The 15357-nt window shown below is 39.4% G+C and overlaps 1 protein-coding gene across 1 annotated transcript; it reads right to left on the reverse strand.

Annotated features, from left to right (window-relative positions):
- Nucleotides 1–3375: 3375 nt before the first annotated feature.
- On the reverse strand, nucleotides 3376–14852 carry DENR (density regulated re-initiation and release factor). Its single transcript, XM_014858759.3, has 8 exons — nucleotides 14675–14852; nucleotides 13610–13724; nucleotides 9729–9748; nucleotides 8668–8752; nucleotides 6698–6781; nucleotides 4709–4825; nucleotides 3776–3915; nucleotides 3376–3668 (listed from the first exon to the last, which is right to left on the reverse strand). Exons 2-8 carry the CDS (start codon nucleotides 13713–13715, stop codon nucleotides 3624–3626), a joined length of 597 nt encoding a protein of 198 aa, XP_014714245.3. The 5' UTR covers nucleotides 13716–13724; nucleotides 14675–14852; the 3' UTR covers nucleotides 3376–3623.
- Between the last annotated feature and the right edge of the window lie 505 nt (nucleotides 14853–15357).

Genomic DNA, 15357 nt, shown 5'->3' on the forward strand with positions numbered 1-15357 from the left:
ACTCTCGACTTAGCTCTTGAATAGCAATGAGAACCTTGGCACTTTATCGTGACAAGATTTACCACATTCTGGATTGAATCTAAGCTTTTTCACCTGTTGCTTCAGTCACCCCTTCTCCAATTTACACTTCACATTATACAGGAACTGGACTAAGGAAAACTACTACTTATCACCTTTAACTCCTGCCGGCCCAAGCCCAACTGCTTAACTCCTAAGATGGTATTACTGGGAAGACAAATGACCAGCCTTTCAACTTTACTTTTTGGTTGACTATGAATTAGCAAAACATGCCTTTGTGTTCTTAAAAGACAATCTCAAAATGGAAAAACACAATTAAAATTTCTTGCTTTGAAGCTTTACTTATTTGGGTGACACCTGCCTCCTTAGGATAGGCTTATGGTTAGGAGAACCAAGACGACAATGTTTTAGAATTTAAAATCAAGAAAGCAAATTCTGACTAGTTAAAAACAGCTTATCAGTAGATGCTATGCAGTAGTCTTGGTGGAACGAGAAAGATGAAAATGAGTGTGGTTGAATGTCAATTTCCCAATTAAGGAGCATTTTAATCCACACGCTTCTCAAATCTCACATTGCAAGATTTGGTATTTTTCTGGGAAGCCCTAAAATGCCGTTGTTCACCAAGCAACCACATACTTAACACTCACTGTAAAAGTAGGAATAAAAAAAGTAGTAATAAATGAGGCTCATTTTGAGATTATAATTTTTTTTTTTTTGAGGAAGATTAGCCCTGAGCTAACATCTGCTGCCAATCCTCCTCTTTTTGCTGAGGAAGACTGCCTCTGAGCTAACATCTGTGCCCATCTTCCTCTACTTTATATGTGGGACGCCTACCACAGGATGGCTTGCCAAGCAGCGCCATGTCTGCACCCGGGATCCAAACTGGTGAACCCCGGGCCGCCAAAGCAGAATGTGCAAACTTAACTGCTGCACCACTGGGCCGGCCTGATTGTTAAACATTAATTGAATGTGGTGAGAGGATTATGACCAGTTGCAAATCAGAAACCTCAATATTTTTAAGTTCACTCCTGCAGGTTTTCTTTAAAACAAAAAACTTCAAAGATATAACTTCTTTAAATGACAAAAGATGATGTTTTATGAAAGCTACAAGAACTATACTCCTTCTGATTTTACACTCTATTTCAAAATGATGAACTAAACAGACTCATTCTGGTCTACCTTACTTCCTAAGTAAAGAAATTTAGTAAATAACAAAGTTGTTGATAGTGCCGTCAGGTCGACTCCTAGCAGCCCTGTTAGAGCTGAACTCTATCCTCTCACTTTGCTGTGCTATGTCAGACAATGCTTTGCTGCTATCCATAGATTTTTCATGGCCAATTTTTTAGAATTGGAAGTGGGTGGCCAGGTCCTTCTTCCTACTCTGTCTTAGTCTGGAAGCTCCACTGAAATTTGCCTACCATGAGTGACCCTGCTGGTATTTGACATACCCATGGCATAGCTTTCAGCATCACAGCAACATGCAGGCGCCACAGTATGACAACTGACAGCGCAGTGGTGTGGCTCCCTGACCAGAACGGAACCTGGGCTGCAGCGTTGAGAGCACTGAATCTTAACCACTAGACCACAAGGGCTGGCTGAATAACAAAGACATGATCTGCAAGGTAGAATTCCTCTTTAAAATAATAATTTACCAACTTTTTAACTAAGAGTGAGAAAGATACCACGGATTATATCTTAAGCTACAGGCATCCATGTAATAACTAAGTGACTACTGAAGCATCTATGTAATAACTGAGAAAGAATTTAAAATCAATTATCAGCATCTATTTTTTTTAAAATAAATAAAATACGACATATCAAAACTGTATTTGCATTTGAAGTTGCCAGCTTGATTATGGCAAATCTCTTATACATATTATGAGATAAGGCTATTTAAAGGTTAGTATTCTTTTTGCTAAAAATACTAGACTGTGAAAACATTTACATAATACATACATAAAGAGAATGTATGAATTAAAGTCAACCTTTGAACTTTCAATACATTTTTCATCAGAGATTAAACTATGCTGCATTTTAAGTTTCAGGTCAAAGAAAAAGATTCACACATGTTATACACAAGGACAATTTTAATCCTGCATTTTCCTGCAGTAACATCCACTGCTGCCTATATATGGATTGAAACTGCATTTGCAAAGAACTGTGAACATTAAGAATCTTTACACGAAGTCACGTGTGCTGACACAGGCACAGAGACATCTTCCAGCACCAACAGGATACATACATAACACATACCAAATGGTCTTAATGGATAAATTTGCTTCATCAGATAATCGTATTTAGTAAACTTCAGTTAATGTAGAATTTCATTTTCTTAATTCACATCTTTATTACACATTCTTTCTAAGACTTTAATTACTTTTAAAAAACCACTCTTTCATTCAAGATTGTAATTTGCAGGGCAATAAACAATGGGTTCTAAATTTCTCAAAGGTGTCTATAGCACTTTAAAATCCCATGAGTCTTCTTTCCAATTTGTAGCACCTGACCTAAGACCTTTATTACAAACAAAATTTAATTTAGTGCATTCATTAAAATTGTCACTAGTGTGAGAAAAACATGTTTCAATTGCTATTTCCCAGACTATATATTGAACATGGGGGTATATTATTTTCACTTGGTTAGCAGAATTTTACTCACATAATTTATAGCCTCAATAAGAATTCTTAGCCTCTCTGAATAGCCTTCCACTCAAAACAATGATAATAATGTGTAAAATGGATTTGGGGTCTGCCTCCTACTTAACATTACCAGACATGTTTCCAAGTATTCTTGGAAAATATTTTTAAATATATGCATAATATTCTACCATATGATATACCATCATTTCTTTAACCATTTCCCAATTGTTCATTTATATCATTTGCAAATTTCTGATATGAGTAACATCGTCATGAACACTGTCATCCATAGTTTTAAGCAAGATTGAGTATATCTTTAGGATAATGTCAAACAAGTGGCTTACTGGGTCAAACAGTGCAGATGGCTTTAAGGCTTTTAATATACTTTACCAAATAATCTCCAGAATAACTTGAACAACTACCACCAGTATGTTAATGTGCCCACAAAGTGGACTTGGTTGGTAACAATGAAGCAAATTCAACCACAAAATCTATTAGATGCTCAAGCATCTCAAAACTATCACACCAAAGAAGCAAGGAGAGTTATTACTGGTGATGAAGCCAAATTCAAATTCTTTAAAAAATTACTCAGCTTGAAATCATGATTTGATTAAATCATGATTATTTAAAAATAATCAACAGAAAAGCTTTCCACAAAAAGTCTACAGTGTTTTTCCAAAAATAAAAAGTTAAAAAGAGAGAGAAAGAGAAAAGTCAGTACCAAATGACCAAAAATTTTTATTTGACTAAATTCTATTTCATGCATAAGCATGACAGTCACCCCTGTTTATTAGACTTTGGCAATAAAAAAAACAAGCAGCCTTGTACAGAACAGTGAAAATGCCAAGGGCGAGGGTAGTCTACAGTTTTACTGTAGCATAAATATATATATTTTTAAAAGGCCTCTCTCCCTTTGGCCATATCAACTCTCAGTTCAGATCATTAAATAGAGACAAATGTTCAAAATCACTTCTTCACTTCTCCAAGATCTTCGATGCTATCATCATCCACCTATAAAACACAAATAATTGCATTTCATGAGCTCTTGTAGCAAATAATATGAAAGCAACTTGCTTTAAAAACTTATTTCTCCAGATACACATGTTCCATATAATTACCTCTGGCCATTTTTCCTGAATGACATCAATTATGTCATCTGTAAAGTCTCCCTGAATGATGATTTCATCCTCTCCTGTTACTGAGGCACCACAGGAGAATTTCTGAGCAAAAAATCTTTGTGCTTCTTTAAGATCAATTTCTGTTATTTAAAAAAAAAAAGCAAGACTAAAATTGGAGTCATATGGCAAAGATATTTTTCCCCATTTTGAACTTTAATCTGCATTTTAAATTCATAAAACAGACTGCATTAATGGGTTTCACATTACTACTTTCAGAACAAACTACCACAGGCAGAGGTCTTAACAATTCAACTTACATTTTCAAGGTCAAATAAAGCTCAGTACATAAAAATAGCATCATCCTTACTGTTCATAACTCATAGAAATTCTTTTGTTTATCCTTTTTCACAAAAGAAAAATTTACAGCAGAGAAACAAACCTAGTATTTATAATGTGGCCCAGTGATTGTTTTTGAATGTGTTGTCACATGAAGGACCTTGGTTTATAATTTCAACTCAGTTTCACTATTGACTCAAGGCCTCCAGGAACTGAGGGGCTCTGAAGCAGGACAATCTGCCACTACCCACCTTCCTTCACCCTCTACTGTCATTCCCAGAGGGGAGAAGCTGTTTTGCAACCTGCTGCCACCAAGCATACAGGGAGAGAGGAGCAGCATACGCAGGCTCAAAGGGAATCCTTTCTAGCCCTCCTCATTCTATATAAGATGTGCCCAAGCAGGAATTCCTGAAAGTAAAAAGTTAAACCAGTTCTCTCTGCAAAAGATTTTTAAATTTCTTCAAAATTTGATTTTGAAGCTATAGTTACAAATGCAAAATCTCATGCAAAACATACCTGTGAAATTTTCATGATAGATTAAAAAAGAGAGATAGAATATACTTTACACATTTTAAACATACTTAAGCTTCAACTCACCAAATGTTGCAAGGCCACACACTCTTGTTACATATTTCTTCTTTGCTCTGGGAATTTTGGCTATCGTAACCTTTTGTGGTACAGTCTTCTTTTTTTGTTTTATTTGACCCCTTCCACCTTTATTTATTAAGAAAGAGCTCAGCATTAATTGTTTTGTTTTTAACACAGAGAATATTGACTTTATATTTAATTTTCGAAAGGTACTAAATATTAATTTCTTAAGTTTCTTTTCCTAACACAAAATTAATAAACAGATGCATGAGTATTCAGACAATAAATATTTTTAATAGGTGCCAAGCACTGCACAAAGGGATGAGGACATAAAGAGGAACAGGACAGAACATAGTCCCTCCCCTCTAGGACTCTCAGTCTAGTAAAAGGAGACAAAAAAAGTTAAATAGTTATAGCAACCTGATATATACTATAATAGGATCCATGAATGTGGTACTCACAGAGCTTTGCTGAGGAATGGCTTACTCTGCTTCTGGAGGACAGAAAAGTTCTCCTAGAGGAAGTGGCATCTAAGTTCTTGCAGAATAAGGAATTGTCCAGGTGAAGGGAGAAGGGCATAAGAAAGGACATTCCAGGAAAAGGGAACAAGTACAGAGATAGAAAAAGGCATTATATTTGAGAACTACACTTGTCTTGATGAAGGATGCTTATGGATATGCAGCAGATGAAGTCATAAAAGCAGATTATATACCAGTCATTAAAGGACTAGTATTTCAAGCTCTGTTATTTTATACTGAGGAAGAAGACAAAACACTGAACAACTATGCAGGAGTGAAATAACCAGATTTATGTGTTATCAAGATCACTCTACAGTGTGGAGAGTGTGTCTGTAAAGAGTAAGACTGACAGAGAGGCCACTGAGGAGGCTCCTGCATCAGTTCAGGCAGAAATTAATCCAAATCTAAACAAAGCAGTGGCAACAGTAATGGCCACTAGGCATAGGAGAAAGAGAGTAAGGAGGAGAAATAGCAGAATTTAGAACTGATTCAAAGGAGCAAAGAGAGAGAACCTAGGATGGGTCTCAGGTTTCTGGCTCAGATGACGGGATAAACTGTGCTATCATTAACCAAAATAGGGAACACAAAAGGTGCAGATTTGGGACTTAGTAAATTTATTTTGGAAGTGCTGAATTTGAGGTGACTGTGGAACCATGCACATTTCCAGTCTAGAGACACAGGCCAGGACGAGACATTATAGACTTGGGAATTATAAGAGTAGAGTGATGGCAGAAGCATGGATGTAGAAGAATCATCCAGGAAGAACAGGCAGAATGAAGAGGTCAGAGGGCTGAAGACAGAATCCTGGGAAACACCAACTGTGAAGGGACAGAAGGGAGAAGAGAAGTCTGCACAGAAGACTGAGGAGGAGTGACAGGAGAATGAGGAAGAAGAACGTCATAGAGACCAAGCAAGCACAACACTTCAAGAAGAAGAGAGTGTACAATGCTCTTACTATTTAGGAATTACCCAGTCACTGGTGACCCTTATTAGAGGAGTTTTAGTGACATGAAAGTCAGGTTAGGACTGACTGAGGAGTGAAGAGTGAACGACAGAATGGTAAGGGGGATAGTGAGTAGCCTTGTTAAAGAAGTCTGGCTAAGAAGGGAAGGCAAGGGATAAGGCAAAGAAAGAGACGGGATCTTGGGGGAATTTTTTTTAAAAGCTGCAAAGTCCTGAAACTATTTATAAGCTTATTTTAATACGGTAACAAAGTTTTCAAATCATATACACGTTGCTTTTTACCTGTATACAGATGGCAAATAAAGCTTGTTTTCTTAGGTCTAATTTACTGATAAAGCCCAAATCACACAACATCTAGCCACCCTGGGAACACGATTCTGTATCCCTCTGTATGATATACACATGGCATTACAATAACAGGTAGAGGTTACTGACTTTAGGGAAGCTTTCATTACTTATTTCTTCTAGCAGAGAGAAGGTATGTTTGTGTAGATCAAATAATAGATTTAGGTCTCACCTCTCTTTTGTTTTTTCTTCTCTTCCTCCTCCCCTGCTGTTCCTTGACCCTCGCTAATTCCAGCTTCTTGTTTGGGTGAATTTTCTAAATGTAAAAACGAAATCCAAAAGCATTATCACCACTTAATACTAACATTAAAAAATCACCTTTGAGCAATCTCATACACAAATAAGGCATTTTACCAACAATTGAGCATGACGTTTATAAAGCAAATGATTATACTGTAGATTCCTATCAAGGCTAATTCTGAAGTCATTATGGTAAGTGTATGGAAACAGAAGACAAAACAAAGCCTGATAGGTGAGGATTAGGATCTTTTCAGCCACATGAAAGGAGCATAAAACACTCAGACTCTGCAGAAGTGTTTAGCATCTAAACATACTAATCTTGTTAACAGGAAGTCTGGTCCCAAATATGAAGAGCTTCCCAGCCCCTCCTCAAGTCACATCACGTCCTAGCAGGTCATGTTCAGGGCCAACCATGTACACTGACTGTCACACCAGACATGAGAGTTCTCATCCAACTACTGACAGAGAGCATATGGCTACTACTATCGAAACAGCCTTCTCAAGTTTCAGGGGTTGTGCCTGCCTCATGGAAACAATCTGAAAAATCAAAGCGGCAAATAGTGGGGTAACAGTGGGTATAGAAGGCTTTCCCTTCTTCCTATGACTGCCTTCATTTTTAGCAATCTTGTAAAAGAAGCCATCAATTTTAGCAAATCGAGGAATTCTGATCCTCCAAAGTCTTCCTTACCTCTGGCAACAGCAACTCCAGTCTTCTAGTTGCTCGGGCTAAAGCCCTAGATGCCCCTTTTTCTCACATCCCACATGCAACATATCATAAAATCCTGTTAGCTCTATCTTCAAAATATATCCAGAATCTGGAGGCCGGCCCCGTGGCCGAGTGGTTAAGTTCGCGCACTCTGCTTCAGCAGCCCAGGGTTTCGCCAGTTCGCCTGGCGCCAGACATGGCACCACTCATCAGGCCATGCTGAGGCACCATCCCACATAGCACAACCAGAGGCACTCACAACTAGAATCTACAACTATGTACTGGGGGGCTTTGGGGAGAAGAATAAAAAAAAAAAATCCAGAATCTGACCACTTTTCAGCACCTCCACTGCTATCATTCTGGTCCAGGTCATCATCATCTCTTGACTGGATAACTGCAGGAGCCTCCTATCTGGTCTCCCTTCTTGGCTGCCTATGCCCCTCTTCAGCCTATTCTCAACACAGCAGCCAGAGATGCCGTGGAAACACAAGTCACACCTTATCACTCTTCAGCTCAAACCATCGATAGCTCCTCAGCTCACTCAGGGTAAAAGCCAAGACTTGGCCTCTAAGATGTGGTCCTCCATTACTTCTCTAAGTTCATCTCATACCGCTCTCCCATTCCTTTGATAAGCTCTGGGCGCAGAGGATCTTTTTTTCTTTTTGCTGAGGAAGATTTACCCTGAGCTAAGATCTGTTGCCAATCTTCCTCTTTTTTCTATGTGGGTTGCCACCACAGTATGGCCGCTAACAAGTGGAACTGAACCCAGGCCGCCGAAGTGGAACATGCCATAATTAACCACTAGTCCATGGGGCTGGGCCATCCCCAAAGGATCTTTTGTTTACTGCTTTATCCTCAGTATCCAAAACAGTGTGGAGCATATACTAGGCTCACAAGTAAATGTTAAGTGAATGAGTGAAAATATATTTTCCCCTAAATCATTTACTATTCTTTATGTAAGAACGTCGATACTTTGATCTATCCTGTCTCAGGGAGATAAGACACAGGAAACAGTGTGTGACTTTATACAAGTAATTTTAACCCAAGAACTGAAAACAGTTTTAAAGTTAGTAGATATAGATAAATATAATTCTATAATATCCTACTAAAGGAAGACTTTCCTATCTTTAAAATAATTCCTTATATACATTTGTTTCAGGTATACAAGCTTTGATGAAAGAAAAAGATGTTCATACCTACAGTAAGTTTTGCAAACTCATTTGGAAAATTCTTCTCTAACCATTGTCTACATTTAGCAACATCAGGCATATATTCACAGTACTGGTGGGAGGGAAAAGAACAAATTGAGTCACAACAGAACATTTTCATTCAACCAATACATTTTTAATTAAAAAAAATTTTTTTTTTGAGGAAGATTAGCCCTGAGCTAACATCTGCTGCCAATCCTCTGCTTTTTGCTGAGGAAGGTTGGCCCTGAGCTAACATCTGTGCCCTTCTTCCCTTACTTTATATGTGGGACGCCTGCCACAGCATGGCTTGCCAAGCAGTGCCATGCCCGCACCCAGGATTCGAACCGGGGAACCCGGGACCACGAAAGCAGAACGTGTGCACTTAACCTCTGCGCCACTGGGCCAGCCCCCAACCAATACATTTTAATTAAAAATCATCCCCTATACTTGTTATATCAAGAAAGATAAAACTAACTACTCTCACCTGACCTCTTATCCACAGGAAATCTGGATTCAACCAGGAAATACCCCATAAGAAATTAGAAATTAAAAAGGATTAGGCACCTCCTCACTGTAGTAATTTATTTCTTCTCCATCAAACAGAAAGACCATTAGAAGAAGGACCAAAGAGACAAAAACAAGCATGTCTATTTCTTGTTTTGGACATATAGGTGTTTCATTTTCATGACTTGCCCACAGAACCTGACTTAGAAGCTTATTAATAGAAAGTCTTATACATAATTTAATGTGTGCTTTCTCTCCTTTGCTTGGACATTAAATTTTGGCTATAAAGTGACTCATCTTTTATTAGCTATTTATGAGTTCCATGGAAAAATCCAAAATGTATAGCCAAGTGCAAAAGATGTCCACGTGACTCAAAGTTTAAAGAAAACAATCTGTAAGATTATGAAATTATTCTAAACCAAAGTTCTCTATAAAAGGTTGAAACCCTACTATCAAATGATAGAAAATGAAAAATAAGAAAAAGAAGTTCTCAAGCCAGCTCTAAAATGAATGACCTCAAATGCAGAATTTAAAAAAGAGAAAATCATTTTAAAAGGACTTACCTCTGTTGGTAATGAACAGACTGGAGAAATGGAGAGAAAAAGATTTGAAAATTAAAAAATATATATACACACACACAGGGTTCATCAAAACTTTTATCTTAAATTTGAAAACATGCTTCGTTTCTACTTTTTCCTATAACTCTTCTGTACCACTTTTCAAATGTTTTACTTTTTTTGAGGTGAGGGGAACATGGTTAATAAAGATATTATCTTTATTTTTTTGATCTCAAGAAGAATGTCTTCTTCAGTTGATGCAACATCAAACTATACCAACTTGCATATCTTAAGGTTTTACCATAACCACTTCAATGGATCTGAAACTAAGCTAAAATAAGAACACTTCCCCATACAACAAAGCTTGAATGGAGCTGGTTATTTCTTTTGATAGCTTTACCAAAGAAGCCACTACTTTTTATTCACACTACCACATTTATAAACTTCAGCAGCACTTTTGCCACCATTTCTTTGCAATATACTTTTCCTTTTCTTTTCCTATTATGCTACATAAGATCATGAAACTGTAAAGCTAGAAGGAACACTGGTTCAATCCTGTCACTGTAGAGCCTGCACAGGCTAATGGACTAGAAGAACTCAAAGGGTTTCCCAATTTTAACTATAATTCTAGTACTGGGTCAATTGCTTATTTTGTTTTTATTTTTAAGGCAAAGGAAGGAGTAGTTCAGTGTGCCCAATGTCTTGAGATTATGAGGGAGAGGAGAGGTGGTACACCATTACTAATAATAGCAACTAACATCTATTGGCCACCTATTATGTGCTAGGCACTTTGCTACGCTTTATAGCCATTATGTTTAATTGTCATAACCCTATAAGGTAAGAATTACCACAGCTATCTTACAGATGAGAAAAATGAGACTTAGCATAAATAACCCACTTGCATCTGGTCAGAACAGGATTTGAACCCTGGTCTGTTTCTGAAGCTCATGCTCTTAACCACTAAATTAGATTACACAATGTACACAGGCAAGGCAGCTGTGTGCCAGCCAGTCGACAGTGATCGTCCTTCTCACCCCACCATTGCTATGTTATAGATGCCCTACAAAAGGTTAAATAGCTCATCCAATGACAAAGGTGGTATGCGGCAGAAGAAAACTGGAATCTAGTGTCTCTTTATTTCAAGTTTAGGGTCATTTCCACTAAAGCTCTCCCTAATTACCAGAGCTCTATAGTCCTCACAGTTCAAGGTCAAATACTAGTAGGTACAGACACCCACCCACACTTATATACACACAATTATAGGTTAAATACCATTACAGCAAATACCAAAGCTGTAAAACTCTGTACACCATTTCGAATAATATTCAGCTCAGCACGATTCTAATACAATGAAAAAATCTGGACAATTGTTCCAAGTTCACAGTTATTTGCTCTTAAAGTCAATTTCCCTCCACAGATCACTTACTGTTTGTAAACTGTAGCTTTTCAACACAAAGATCTAGCAGCCATCTTCAAACTTCACATCACTAAGAGTGGCACATCCTGACTTTATGTAGCTGCTGACGTGATGCAAGATGAAGAACAATGCATCGTCATCCAAGGAACCTTCTGCTTTGTTCTCAATGTCTGTGTCCCCTCAAAATTCACATGGTGAAAACCTAATACCCAATGTGATGGTATTAGGAGGTGGAGCCCTTGAGACTATCATTTCATTTCTTCTTCTCGAGAGCCTTCTGAAGTAGGCTCTACTGTTATCCATTTCATGGATGAGGCAACTGGCCAGGGTCACACAGTGAGTAAGTAAATGGCTGAGTCAGGATTCAAACTCAGATTGACTTCAGAGTCTGAAGTCTCAGTCCTAAAGACAAGATGTCTCCCTGGAAATGACCCCATCCTACCTACCATTGCTTCTCCCTATACTCCAACCAGCATTCTGCTCTTTCTTTCCCCTCTCCCATGAAGAAACTATATTAAATCTTGCCACCACATTGTTCTTATGAATTCCTTCAATTTTCCTTGCAAATTCTACTTATTACCTAAGGCTTCTCATTTCCTTGGAAATTTCCCACTTCCTTCTGAAAAAAAGATCCCTCTCCTTCCTGAACTCCTAATTCACTGATTCAGTATCATTTAATTTAGCATTTAATATTCCCTAAGTGATTCTCCTACAACTAGATCTTAAACTCCTTGAGGAAAAAGTAACCCTCTCCCCATCTAGTGCCTGGAATATTAACACAAACCAGGGAAGGAAATCAAAATAATCCTTTCTCAAAAGGTTAGGGACCTCTGGTCGACACAAATTATCAATGGAGTGAACTGCATATTTAGTTGTTCAAAAGCCACCTTGAGTGACATATGCAATTCAACAGGATGATTTTTATATACCGTATTTCATCAATTCCAAATTTTTTTTTTTATTTTTGTAAGGATGCATTTTATAATTACAGCATGTCAACCGAACAATTTTTTCTTTCTTAGTGGAACATAAAATATGGAGTCTTAGATTCGACGAAATAGGGTACAAAAAACAATAGCTCTTAACTACATCTAACAAACTAGGATGAATAAACCATACTAAACTAGTATGCTTTTCTAATAATAATAATAATAGCACTTATTGTACTATGTTGTTGTGTTGGCTGATGTACCAGGTGCTTTACAGGAATCCTCTGATTTAAGATGTAATCATCATCTTCATTTTACAGACTTTAAGAAACAGACCTCTAACCCTTAGTGAAATTAGGTAACCTGCCCAAGGTCACATAGCTGGTAACACTGAAGTCAGGATGCAAACCCTGGACTGTGACTCTAAAGGCAAACAATATAACCTAATAAGACCAATATAACAAAACTCAATCAACTCTACAAAAAGTTCCCCTGCCTACTCTCTTACTGAGGTATTTTATACTAATTTTATTTTACTATCAAAGACACTCAGTAAGTGATAAGTTGATATGATTTTTAACTCAGTGACATCACGTCTCCTTCTATAGTACTTAAACTCCAGATGAAGTCTCTATGACACTCACAGAATGTAAGGTCCACGAGAAAAAGGACCGTTTCTGACTTATTCACTACTCAGTCTCCAGAACCCAAAACACTGCTAGGCACATAGTAAGTGGTCAAAAATTTAATACTTAAAGAAATATTTTAATATTTTAAAATATCTTAAAAATACTTTTTTAAAAAAATTAATATTTACTTGCCCTTTTATTGTCTTGTATCTTCAAATTTTCCTGAAACTTTCCAAGATGCTAATAAATTAGAATATTTCTAATTCACAAATATTTCTGTATTGAAAATGAAGAAAAACACCCAAAGGGAATTGAAAATGAAGAAAAACACCCAAAGGGAAAAAAATCCTGATTCAACCTAAGACACATTTCACTAGTCAAAGCAAGAATACTTTCCCAAGACTGTTCCTCTACCCATCACTTCAGCCTCATCACCTTCCACTCTTGACTGACTCCCTCCCTATTCTACATGCTATCCTAATACAAAGCTGCTTATTTTCCCACAGACATGCCTCAAGCTTTTTCTTGCAAAGCTGTTCACTTAGTCTGGGATGCCCTTCCCACTTCCTCATCCTGTCCCTATCTTCCCTTAACACTTGAGATCTTCCAAGAAGCCCTCCTTTAATAGCCGGACTAGCAAGTAACAGTCAGCTGAAATAATCTGTTTGCACATCTCTATTTCAAGTGGACTGTAAGCTTCTCCAGGCCAAGCAGCAAGACCCAAGTCACACACAGATGGGGAAAATCTGTTAACTCATGCGTCCTCTTCATCATCTCCCCACCTCCCAATTCAGGCTTTGCCAAATGACAAACACAGATGAAAAAGAGATTACAGGTACCAAATGTGACACTATGATCACAACGCATAAAAATGCAGAGAATAAAAGCCATTTTCTGCCTTTCAACACTTGCCTCCACAGTAAAGGACTCGAAGTGGGTAATCCGCATCTAACTTGGTATTGCTCCTTGGGTCTCCTTTGCAGTCATGCCCACCAGATTCAGAAATGTCAGCAGCCATCTCACAAACCTGTAAGCAAGGAAAATAACACATCTTCTGGGGGAAGGGCGAAAGGGGTAAAGGGGCACATATGTACGGTGATGGATAAAAACTAGACTATTGGTGAACACGATGCATATACAGAAACTGATACATAATAATGTACATCTGAAATTTACACAATGTTATAAGCCAATATGACCTCAATAAAAAAATTAAAAATTAGTAAATAAAACATCTTGACTATTTTGGACCAAGAGCCCAGAGAAACAGTTTTCAGGTGTAGTCTCACCTCCTCCCACTAGAAATCCCCCAACCCCAAATCTGTTTCGATTCTCCGTTGCTAAGTGAAGGCTACAAGCTGCATTAGGATTCACAAAATATGAGCAATTCCGAGCACACCGTTTACCAGGTCCACAGGTCTACAGGGAAGCAGGTGACAGTGAGACTCTCAGCAAATGGACCGCGAAGAAGAGGGGGCGGCGGGCACTAGTGAAAGAGGAAGCAATGGGAAAATGGGGAGGATGACTTCGGTGGAGACGGGGCAAAAGGTCTGGAAGGCATGCAAACTGCACCAACAGAGAAAGGCCACAAAGCAGCTGGAAAGACAGGCTGGAAAAGCCTACGAAGGTGGTACCCAGAGTGCAGGGTGTGGGGGCAGCTAAATGCCAAGGGGGGGGACACAGGAGTCAGGAAAAGGGGTGGGAGTGGGAGGGGGCGGGGAGACCAGAGTCTGAGGAGAGAAAATGGGGGCAGAAGAGCCAGGATGGGGCAGAATGTAAGAGTACTGAGGCGACAAGGGCGGCCAGGTGTGAGGGCAGATCTGAGGCAAAGGGGCAATCCCGGGGACACCGGAGGGGCCCATGTGGGCGGGGGTGTGGAGACGCCCGGCCCGGCCCCCTTCCGCCAGGCGGCACCTCAGCTTCCCCTACGTTCTCTACGAGCTTGTCGGAAGCGAGAGAGGCCCGAGGGGTCATTACCCAGGCGGTCGCACAGCCTCCGCCGCCTCCACTCCCGCCACTACCGCCAGCTGAAGCGACACATGCAACTCCTCTTCCCCGGCTACGGCCGCCCGAGAGCCCGTCTGCCAGCCGCGGTCCCGCGAGACAATAAGTCCTTCTCGCGAGATTCAGGCTGCCGCTGGGCGGCTGTCGCGAGAAGCCCGAAGGCGGGGGCGGAGAGGCATTGGGGAGCATGCGCATTCCGCTCGGGGGCGGAGCCAAGCAGTCGAGAGGTTGACAGCCAGTAGGCGGTGCTCGTTACCCGTGGAAGAGGATGGGTGGGTGGGCAGCGGTTGGCGCGTGGAAGAGGACGCTGATTGGGTAGCGGAGACGGACGCTTGAGTCAGCAATGACTCCCTATTAATGAGCCAGGGAACATTGACCCGGACTCTGGGTTGCAACCTGGAGTCCTTACGAACCTTTAGTCTGGTGGATAAGTCACTCCCCCGCCGGGAGATTACAGCTGGAATGGGCGTTTTGTTTCATTTCAACACCGTTCCCTACATTGGCGGAATTATTTTTGAAAAGAAAATTTCAACGCTATTTAAATTTTTCTCATCGTTTACAGTCTCACCGCCCTAACAACTATTTTCATCAGCTTCTTCGTGTTTACCTATCTATCATTCCGTGTGTTGTAAATTGGAATTAATCTCTCCCATCTC

The sequence above is a fragment of the Equus asinus genome, chromosome 8, assembly GCF_041296235.1.
Source record: "Equus asinus isolate D_3611 breed Donkey chromosome 8, EquAss-T2T_v2, whole genome shotgun sequence".
Taxonomy (NCBI): Eukaryota; Metazoa; Chordata; class Mammalia; order Perissodactyla; family Equidae; genus Equus; species Equus asinus.